This window comes from Raphanus sativus, chromosome 3 (assembly GCF_000801105.2).
Source record: "Raphanus sativus cultivar WK10039 chromosome 3, ASM80110v3, whole genome shotgun sequence".
NCBI lineage: Eukaryota > Viridiplantae > Streptophyta > Magnoliopsida > Brassicales > Brassicaceae > Raphanus > Raphanus sativus.
The window spans coordinates 19,967,312-19,978,582 of record NC_079513.1 but is presented as its reverse complement, the minus strand read 5'-3'; the positions used below and the strand labels follow the sequence as shown (position 1 = coordinate 19,978,582).

At 36.3% G+C, this 11,271-nt stretch overlaps 1 protein-coding gene and 2 pseudogenes across 1 annotated transcript; all 3 read left to right on the top strand.

Moving 5' to 3' along the window:
- Positions 1 to 299: 299 nt before the first annotated feature.
- On the top strand, positions 300 to 6,005 carry LOC130509189 (serine/threonine-protein kinase EDR1-like; annotated as a pseudogene).
- Positions 6,006 to 6,978: 973 nt separating this feature from the next.
- On the top strand, positions 6,979 to 7,411 carry LOC108847040 (oxysterol-binding protein-related protein 1B). The gene has a single exon (XM_018620208.2). It carries the CDS (start codon positions 7,011 to 7,013, stop codon positions 7,260 to 7,262), a length of 252 nt encoding a protein of 83 aa, XP_018475710.1. The 5' UTR covers positions 6,979 to 7,010; the 3' UTR covers positions 7,263 to 7,411.
- A 1,112-nt stretch (positions 7,412 to 8,523) lies between these two features.
- Positions 8,524 to 8,776, top strand: LOC130509814 (oxysterol-binding protein-related protein 1B-like; annotated as a pseudogene).
- Positions 8,777 to 11,271: the final 2,495 nt, after the last annotated feature.

Below are 11,271 nucleotides of genomic sequence, written 5' to 3'. Positions count from 1 at the left end.
TTTTAACAGCCAGTTTAAATTTAAAAGTCATGTCTTCAAAGTCTCAATCAATCGGATCCTAAAAATCTTCGAGATGGTTGATCAAAAAAAAAAAATTCTTCGAGATCCAGTAAAAATTGGCTAATAAAAATCGAAGTCGAGAAAAAAAGAAAAACAAAGTAGGGTCCAATAGGGACAGCCATTGCCTTGGAATCGTATGAAATCTGATGGACAGTGTAGAGGCCCAACAGCCCATCGCCAGCTGGATTTCTTTTAACAGTGGGTCCCCTCTTCGATCCGTTCTCCCAAAACTCACGTGACCACTCCCCCCATCTTTCTTCACTATCTCCCTCCTTCCCACGTGACCTCCTCTCTCTTTCTTCTTCTTCGCTCCTTCATTCATCTGTCAGAAGAAGAGCCCTCTCTCAGATATGCTCTGTATCCTCATTGCTATCGTCGGTATAATCGATTCTCCTCGATCCTTCCTCATTCTCTTTGGTTTTTTGTTTCCTTTACAATTTCTCTCCTCGATCCCATTCCATATTAATCGTCTTTCAATTTCAGTTAGGTTTGTGTTCGATTTTGTTGAATTCGTTACTCCTACAATTATAGATGAATACGTTATTCTTTGAATTAGGTATCTGCAATTTGATTGGTTAGGAGATTACGAGAGGTTTCATTAGTGTTTCTTGTTAGACTTCAGACATTCGTAATAATGTCATGAAATTAAGATGATTTATTTAGCTTCTCTTCATCAATGTGTGATGAAGTGTACTACCTTTTGTGCGGATTTTTTTTTGAGGTTATTCTCGAATCTTTTCTAGTGATAATTGATTATTGTGGGGCCAATGGTGGAGTAATAACGAATTGATGTCATAAAGTTGCTTGCTTTACTTACGATACAGTCTTCTTGGTTTGCTCATTTTTTAATACCAATCCGGTGGGCAAACAAAACTAAACCTTTGTTTTAAAGCCCATGTTATTTTGCTGTCTGCTAGTTTTACCTGCCTTACAAGGTTACATATTCTTTTTTTTTCTTATCTAGTGCAGAAACAAGTGCAGAAACAAGAGCAGATGGGTCAGACTCTACACCAATCAGAACCTTGTTCTCGATTTAGACAGCCTCTTATGGGGTAAAGAGACATACCTTGATAAATTATCTGAAAGATGGAAGAGAGAGGAGATGAATCATTATCTTCAGAACTTGCGGAAAGGGTTAAGTTGCTTTCTGTTGAATCTCAAGGTGAGGGTTTGAGTAGGGAGTCTCCTCCTAGGAGTGTTGAGCAGGATGTCTCTCCAGGTCAAAGAGCATCACAGCTTCTTTGGGATACTGGAATGCTTTGTGAACCCATTCCTAATGGTTTTTACTCTGTTGTTCCGGTGAGCAGTTATTATTTTTCTTATTATCAGGAAGATACAGCTTCTAATGTGAATTTTTATTTTTATTTTTGCTGCAGGACAAGAGAGTAAAGGAACTATATAATAGACTACCTACTCCGAGTGAGCTTCATGCTTTGGGAGAGGAAGGTGTCAGAATTGAAGTCATTCTTGTTGATTTTCACAAGGATAAGAAGCTCGCCATGCTTAAACAGTTGATCAATACACTTGTCAGCGGCTCAAATCCTGCTTCGATGATCAAGAAAATAGCTGGAACTGTAGGAACTCTCTTAAGTTACTTTTCTCTCTTTGTCACAGTTCTTGGGCATTTATTCATTTATCTTTAAACAGGTGTCTGACTTTTACAAGCGTCCTACACTGGAAAGCCCTTCAAAGCTTGCTCTGGAGGAGAATGCCTTCTTGTTTGAAAACCATGGTGCTCAGTTGCTTGGCCAAATTAAGCGTGGGTGCTGTCGAGCCCGGGCGATTTTGTTCAAAGTTTTAGCTGATACTGTAGGACTTGAAAGTCGCCTGGTGGTGGTGAGCCTCAACTTCTACTGTTTCATCCTGTTTAATTTTGTGCTATTTGTCTCTAACAAATCAACCTTCTCTTATATGAGCAGGGTCTGCCTAATGATGGGACTGTGGATTGCATGGACTCTAACAAACACATGTCTGTTATAGTCGTGCTGAACTCCGTTGAACTACTAGTCGATCTAATCCGTTTTCCTGGTCAGTTGGTGCCTCGATCAGCCAAGGCAATTTTCATGTCACACATCACACCTTCTGGAGAGAGTGATTCTGCAGAAAACGACTCTTGTGATTCGCCTTTGGAGCCCAATAGTCCTTTATACGAGAGAAGAGATCTTGAGAGGTCAGCTTTCCGTTGTGTGATATTCTTGCTAAACCATTTTTTATAGTCAGATCATTCTAGACGCATCTCTTGTTTATATGCTTCCCCGGGAGTGATGAACCGTTTCCTATGTTACAGTACAGAAAAAGATGAAAAAGGATATCCAAATGCATCATTGCATAATTTGATGCTTAGACCTGCTACAGCCATTGAAAGAAAATTGAGGTACCTGTGACATATATTTCTGACGAGTTGTATCTTTAATGGTGGGTTTATGATAGAAATGTTCTCTTTTTTTTTGCCTTCAGTAACACCTCACATAGTGAACCAAATATTGCCACTGTGTTCTGGAGACGTAGCCGCAGAAAAGTGATTGCTGAACAGAGAACAGCTAGCTCGAGGTTTTTCCGTGCTCTTTTTAGCTTGGGTTATAGTTAATAGAAAATAAATTACACAAATCATTACATTGACGACTCTGTACGAGTTATTTGAAGCGTGCCTTTCTTTGACTTTCTTTATACTTAACTGATAAAAAGTCGGCAATCTGTTACATTTGCAGCCCAGAACACCCATCTATGCGATCACGTGGACGATCTATGTTGAGTACTGGTAGGCACTCATTTAGGGATTACTCGGGTGATGCATCTCCTTCAAGGTAGCTCATTTTTACATTAGTGCATACCAAATTCTTCAGCCTTTTCCATAACATCTAGTCAGCATGTTTGACTGGACATTCCAGTATAGTTAGTTGCTTATTCAACTCTTAGCTAGATTTTCGATATTTGCTCACATATTTTAAAATCAACGTATGATGCTGTGGTTGCAGACCCTAAGCTTTACTATTACTAGTCTTGCATTGTTTATCAGAATTCTGATCTGACTATTACTAGATGCCTAGAGAAATATGTATATTTGATTGGCTGTCCAAACAACTTTTTAATATGTTTATCTTTTTTAACAGTTCATCCACATTAGAAATTCGTAAAACTAGACGACGAAGTTTCAGGATGACACCGGAGATTGGGGATGACATTGCAAGGTTGGTATCCTCAACCGTGTGCACTGTTTCTTCTTTCGTCGTTTAGAAGCATTTGTTTAATTATCAGCTTGCATATTAAAGGATCTTTATTCGAATTTGTTCTGTTAATCTAAGTTGAAAATCTTTAATCATCTTAACAACTTTCATTATATCACATGAAATTACGGCATGAGCCCTCTAGAATAAAAAAGAAACTGTTATCTGCAAACTCTTAGATGCTTTAGGTGTCTGTAGGATGGTGGTGTACTAATGTGATTAACATGAAACTATTTTTTTCACTCTCATTGCCACAAAAGCCGTAAACCACGTAACGGCACTCCTTCTAACTTTGTTATAAAAAGTACAGAGAATTGTGAGAAAAAAACTCATTAAGAGTTAGCTGTGGCACTATGATTTTCTTGTGTTTGACTTCGATGTTACAAATTTTTGAAGCGCTGTACGAGAAATGTATGAGAAATCAAAGCAAGCCCGTCTCTTGCATGGCCGAGAGGATGGAAACAGCTCAGGCATCAATAAAAATGTAAGTTGGGGATCTTTGTGTGACTATTGTGTTGTACAGTTCTTTTCCCATAGGTCATTGCACTAAAGAAAAGTTTAATCTATTGGCTCCTACCTCTATAAACTCTTGTGCTTTCTTCGGTTGTGATTTCCCAGGTGTCTGGCCTCCATCTTGATGATGTGTTAAATTCGAAGAAGACAATGTCGTTGCCATCATCCCCTCATGCGTACGGAGTCAAGGATTCGGACGGAGAGGGCCTTCAGATTTTGCCGTGAAGGATACGTGGAATAAAGTGGTTGAGTCTTCCACATTGCAGAATCAGCCTTTGTTACCCTATCAAGAATGGGACATTGACTTCTCAGAGCTGACTGTTGGAACTCGGGTGGGGATTGGTAAGCTGCTCTAAATTTACTACTATCTTTGATATAGACAATACAGTTCTTAGTTCATTTTCAATTACTTTAGCTTTGTAGTATAAAGGATCATTGTTTTATGTTTTTCATCTATAGGATTTTTTGGTGAAGTTTTCCGTGGAGTGTGGAACGGGACAGATGTTGCTATCAAATTTGTTTCTGGAGCAAGATCTTACTGCTGAAAACATGGAAGATTTCTGCAATGAGATATCGATTCTCAGGTACCTTGTTATCAATTGCTTTGGTTATTCTTGGATCAATCCATGTATACATGATTACATGTACTAACTATTTTGCATGTTTGCTCGGGCATTGTGGTTCTTCTCTCTTCAGCCGAGTTCGCCACCCAAATGGTGATTTTGTTTTCCTCATTAACTCTAGCTTCTCTCATGTCATGTTTTATTAAGTAATATTGTAGAGACATGTCTGGGATATTTTTCTTTAGTTTACCTTATCAGACAAGTTGTGATCTATGATTTTGCAGTTGTTCTATTTCTGGGTGCCTGCACAAAACCTCCGCGTTTATCCATGATCACGGAATACATGGAGCTGGGATCTTTGTATTATTTGATCCACATGAGTGGTCAGAAGAAGAAACTTAGCTGGCACAGAAGGCTCAGGATGCTAAGAGACATCTGCAGGTACATAGCGCTTGCTTATAATGTTACCAATTTTATGTGCTCTGCCTTCGATGCTCAAAGTGTGGATCATGGTTTGTGAATCTGAGGATTTAGTTATTCACTGCTTGAGGCTTATTATGTCATCTTTATTTTTAGTTGATAGTTCCTTATTAAGTTACTATATTTTAATGGAGTGAACAATCTTGATTTGTCTCACTCTAACATAAGAAACAAGAGCATCTTATACATATTTCCCTAGATAGTATATTTCAAACTACATATTGCTGGTTTGTATCTTTAATTTTGATGCTTAAGGGCTTGATGTGCATACACCGGATGAAAGTAGTTCACCGTGACCTAAAAAGTGCCAACTGTCTCGTGGACAAACATTGGACAGTCAAGATCTGTGATTTTGGGCTGTCGAGGATAATGACTGATGAAAACATGAAGGACACTTCATCTGCTGGTACACCAGAGTGGATGGCTCCAGAGCTCATCCGCAACGAACCTTTTACGGAGAAATGTGATATCTTTAGTCTTGGTGTCATAATGTGGGAGCTCTCTACACTACGTAAACCATGGGAAGGTGTTCCACCTGAGAAGGTACAATATGCTGTGCCATGATTCTTCTAGCGATGTTCATTCTCTTACATTTAACTACTTTTTCAGTGTATGTTGAATTGGACTGATTGTTGAAAGGCTGTTTCTTAGGTCATCTTTGCTGTTGCGCATGAACGGTCACGTCTTGAGATTCCTGATGGTCCACTGAGCCAAACTAATTGCAGGTTCGATGTTGTTATACGCCATATTTCTTGAACATCTGATTCTTCTTTTCGTTTGTTCTCTCATAACATTCAACTGTTACAGTCTGAGATATGTTGCCATGTTTTCTCTGTAGATTTTGGGCAGAGCCTCAGGAACGCCCGAATTGTGAAGAGATACTTAGAGGCTTGCTAGATTGTGAGTATACACTGTGTTAGCACCACTTCTCTGTGGTGGGATATGAGCCGAAGGAGTTTTAGCTCAAAAAGCAGCCCAGGTTCTTTTCGATCTCTGCTACTAAATTAACTTGAGTGGCTTAACGTTTAAGATCATGCGAGCTTCAAGGCTCTATTGAGAAAAATTCTCAGTTCAGTTTTGATAGAGGCACCAAATGTAGACAATACCAAGCAGTGTCATGGTCTCACAGGCAGTGTTTTTGGTTATTAAAGAGCATTTTGGTCTATTTCAGAAAAATATAGATATATATATAAATATATATATATATATATATATATATATGTAATGCTATTCTTATTGGGAAAAATAAAGAGCTCTTGAATGTAATCACTTCGTTCATCCATCCATTATCTTCTAAACAAAGATGAAATTAGCAAGTGTGATGCATATGCTGCTGCTGACAAACACCTCATAATAAACAGAACAATAATAACTAATAAGTGAGCAATAACAAGTCAGAACTTAAAACAAATTAATTACCATCTAAATGGAGTTTATGAAAAGAAATAAGCTATCATCCACAAAACTTGCATCTCTCAATCTGAGTTATCATCCCAAGCAAGCAAAACATAGACCAACTAAACTACGGAACTTATAGGACACGTTACCTTAACATTATATGCCTGGTTCTCGACTAATTCAGATATATTTAGGGTTATTTAATTTCTTGTGAAGGACGAAGACACGTGGAAGTTTTGCAGTGAGAGAGAGGTGGGTTTCTTCACCGTTGATGGGAGAAGCGCTTACTCTACTAACTGGTCTACTCAAGTGCAGAGAATTAAATGTTCAAGAGCTTAGGTCATTAAGAATGGGAACAATATAACAAGATATATGGAGTTGTCGCTGACATACTCTGTTTAGTGTCTGAATTTTCTTTAGTGTCTTTTGTTTGGATTGCGAGAGAGAAAAACAGACAAGCTGATGAGCTTTCAAAACAGATTCTAGATGTTAATAAGTCTTTATGACCTCCACCTAATTTTAATTGAATGAAGTTGTTGTGTTTAAAAAAAAAAAAAATTCTTGTGATATTATTATCTAGTGGGGACACTACTGAGAGTCATATGCAAAATGAAATCGGTGGTCCACTTTCAGTTACATGCATGTATGTTTCATGATTACATTGCACCATAAACATTTACATGATTCTTCCCTATATAAATGATCCATCACTCTTCTTCTCTTAGTTCTACACAGAAGCAGAGTAAACAAAAAAACTCAAAATAAATCAAAAATGGAAGCCAAAGTGATTTCTTGCACTACTTTTGGAGAAGACAAGGTCATAAAGATTGTTGTTTCGAGCCATCGTGCAGTCACCAACTACAAACCTGGAGAAAACGAAACGACCGTTGTTGTTGCCGATGATACTTGCTCCAAGAAAGATGTTGAAGAGATTAAGAAGACTTGTGAGAAGCTCGATTATGTTTACGAAGGAAGACTTCACGAAGATTACGCTCAGACCAACATTGGACCTGGTTTGGTCTGAAACTTAAAGAGTTAAAGTTAACTCTCTATGCTTTACTTCACTTTCGTTTAAGTACTTTAATTTCTTTTATGCATTTTGATTTCTATGTTCTAAGCTATCTCTTGCATTTTGCAGTTATGAATGAGTTTTATATGTGAGTTTATTAGTTACATTTTTCTTACAACACTGACTTTGACCTGATCACTGGCCTTAACACAGAACAAAACTAACTTGTTATAAAAACTGAAGTTGGTGCTTTTAGACATCGGTTTTTTTTAGTAGAAATGGATATGGCTTCTTCTATAGCTTGAAAGAACGTAGCAATTTTGTAAGTAAAGAACCCAACCAACATTAGTATCAACCCATATTCAGGAACAAGTATTCTGCCAAACATATTCAAAAAGTAAATCTGATTGATGAAACACAGTTAGTTGCAATGAAAAGATATGATAATGGAGAAGAAAGAAAAGGCTTACACGTTCCATCTATTGACTATCATAACCAACACAGCCGGTACTAGTTACCGTGTCTGTCCAGCTGCCCCTCTATGGCTCTATCAGATCAATCCAGCCAAGAAAGAAATGACAAATGTGAGTGAGCCTTCTCAAGAGGTAACAGGTACTACATAACTTCTCTGGCTCCATCTGCCATGGCATCTAACCAAGCATTCTCATGTAAGCTAATGAACCCATCAAGCCAGCACCAAAACTGTTAACAGAAGTCCGGATCAGATGATTTACAGTTATCTTGAGAGGTTTTGATGTTGTTTGCAGGAGAAATACAAACCTTAGTGTTATCTCTCTGGGGTGTATGAAATATAAGCTGAGACTAAACCTACACCACCAATTCCAACTGTGAGAAGCTTATTTTTCAACTGCAAAAAAAAAAAAAAAAAAAAAACAATCCAAAAAGAGTAAGAACCAAAGAGCTTATTATGATGATTAAAGAGTTTGATGCATATCAAACATGCCTTTCACGTGAGGAGACTGATGTAGGAAAGATGTACTAGTTTTTCCTTTTTTATATTTTCCATTTTTTGAGTTTTTCCTTTTTTGTTTTCAAGTTTGGTTTTTCCTATTTTATGGTTGAGATCATTCTCTATATAAGGAGAGGTTCTAGGCTCTTGTAAGACACAAATTATTCTAATTGAGAGCTTTTATCTAATCTAGTGGATTTCCAGAGTTTTCTAACTTGAATTCGTTCTAGGTTTAGTGTTTGCTAATCCTAAAGTTGTCCGACTGCGTCAGAGAAGCAGAGTAAAAACAAAGACTCAAAGAAAAAAATGGAAGCGAAAGTCATTTCTTGCACCACTTTTGGAAACGACAAGGTCGTAAAGATTGTTGTTTGGAGGCATCGTTCAGTCGCCAACTACAAACCTGAAGAAAAACGAAACTACCGTTGTTGTTGCCGATGATACTTGCTCCGAGAAAGATGTTGAAGAGATTGAGAAGACTTGTGAGAAGCTCGATTATGTTTACGAAGGAAGACTTCACGTAGATTACGATCAGACCAACATTGGACCTGGTTTGGTCTGAAACTTAAAGAGTTAATAGGTTAACTCTCTATGTTTACTTCACTTAGGTTTAAGTACTTTAATTTCTTTTATGCATTTTGATTTCTATGTAATGTTATCTGTTGTGGTTTGCAGCTACGAATGAATTTATATTACATTTTCTTACAACACTGACTTTGACCTATCATTGGCCTTAACACAGAACAAATATAACTTTTTTTTTAACACAGAACAAACTAACTTGTTATATAAACTGAAGTTTAGTGCAATTACATCGTTTTATACTTTTATTTAGTAGAAAATGGAGACGGCTTCTTCTATAGCTTGAAAGAATGTAGATATTTTGTAAGAACCCAACCAACATTGGTATCAACTCCAAGTGCATGAATCCATACTGAGGAACAAGTATTCTGCCAAAAAAATTCAAAAAGTAAATCTGATTGATGAAACCAAGTTAGTTGCAATGAAAAAGATATGGTAATGGACAAGAGAGAAAAGGCTTACGCTTTCCATCTATTGACTATCATAACCAACACAACCGGTACTAGTAACCGTGGCTGTGCAGCTGCACCTCTATCAGATATAGATCAATCCAGCCAAGAAGAAAAGACAAATGTGAGTGAGAGTCTTCTCAATATAGTTAAACCGAAATGAATTTGAATTAAGAGGTAACACGTACTTCTTCATAACTACTCTTGCACCATCTGCCATGGCATCTACAGTGTTACCAAGCATTCTCATGTAAGCTAATGAACCCATCAAGCCAGCACCAAAACTGTTAACAGAAGTTCCAACACAGATAGAATTATATTTATTTTGAGAGGTTTTGATGTTTTTTGTAGGAGAAAGACAAACCTAAGTGTTATCTCTGGTGTGTATGAAATAAACTGTGAGAAGCTGTAGCTTATTTTTCAGCTGCAGAAAAACAATCCAAAAAGTCAAAGAGAGTAAAAACCGAAGTGTCGATGAATATTAAAGAGTTTCGTGCAAAACCAATGCGCTTTTCATGAGTGCTCAAACCGTAAAACAAGTAGCCATACCGTGAAAGGATGATTATCTAACGAATAGGAGGGTACCTTGTAATATTGTTCCCTGGATTCAGCAGCCAACACTTCTGGATCACCATGTGGCTGCCTCAGCTCCCAAAACATCACTTCCTGCAGCACAAATTATAAAAACCAAAGCAACGAATCAAGAAGGTGATTTTTCAATTCTGATCAATGTATCCAATGACCAAATGATACTTCCAAGTTTGGCGTGTAAGAGAGAAAAAAAAAGATTTGAAGAAAAGAGAGAACTAGTTTTTTTTTTGGTTTTAATACCATGCTATATAAACATCTTACTCTTTATTAGTTATTATTATACATATCTATACTATTATTTGTAATATGATATTTTCGCTCTAAGATCCCACTTTTAAAAATTAGAGCAGTTAATCTTGTTAATATCTTTAACAAACTATTCTTTTGTTTCAATTTAGTTGCTGTTGTATATTAAAATCTTTATTTCAAATTAAGTATCTTTTTATGATTTTTAACACAAAATTAATTAATTTTATATGATTTTTTTATTGGTTTAAATATGGGGGAAATTTGGAAAAATACCTTTACCTGAGATTATATTTTGAAAATTGCATTGTTTTTTTTTGAAAACTACACTTGTTTGAAGTTGAAATGACCAAATCATCCAATTTGAATGTCTATAATTATTCTAATATATACGCTAAAGATCTTAATAAAAAGATTTCAGAAATATTCTGTTTGGTTCTTTTTTTTTAACAAATACAACAATAATAGGATTTTTGTTGATTTTGGTCTCAAATCACATTGACTCAGTATGCATATAAATAAGTATATCTTACATTTCTTTTGATTAAACAAACGATGCCAATGCTTAAAAAATTAAAGATGCCCCATTAAATTGCCATCTCTTATGTATTGCTTACCAATAAGATGTTAACCCGAAACATTGTTCTCTTTATCATCGTTAAAAATATATGAGACCAAGCAATATAGAAAAACAAGAGTCACCTTAAAAATACAGAAAATATACTAGACCAGCTATATAGGTATACCTTCTAACTAACGTTAAGATATTTAAAAAAATAAAATAAATCAACAATACAACTGAAAAATAGCTAAACTCGAATAGCTTAATTTGTTGCTACCCAAACAAAAGCTCTTCAGATTTTCATCACAGTTGACCGCATTCTTGTTAGTAGGATTCTAAAAAAACAATCAGTCAGTAATACGAACGTTTTAGCCAATAATTAAATGATCACTTGTTCCGATTCGGATATTTTTGTCTTTATATACAACCATACACGTATTGATGGTATCTTTCTCTTTTTGTTAGCACGTAATGGTTCAAATGAGAAATGATATAGTTGTGACTTTGTACATATGTAACACAGAAGACTCTTGCAGTTTCATGGAAAAAAAATGATTTGGCTGTGTGTTCATTAAGTAATGATGGTAATGTGTTCAATCCATTAATTTTCTACGCCATGAAGACACC

Coding starts and splice junctions, on each gene's coding strand:
- LOC108847040 (XM_018620208.2), top strand. CDS start 7,011: ATGGAAGCCAAAGTGATTTCTTGCACTACTTTTGGAGAAGACAAGGTC.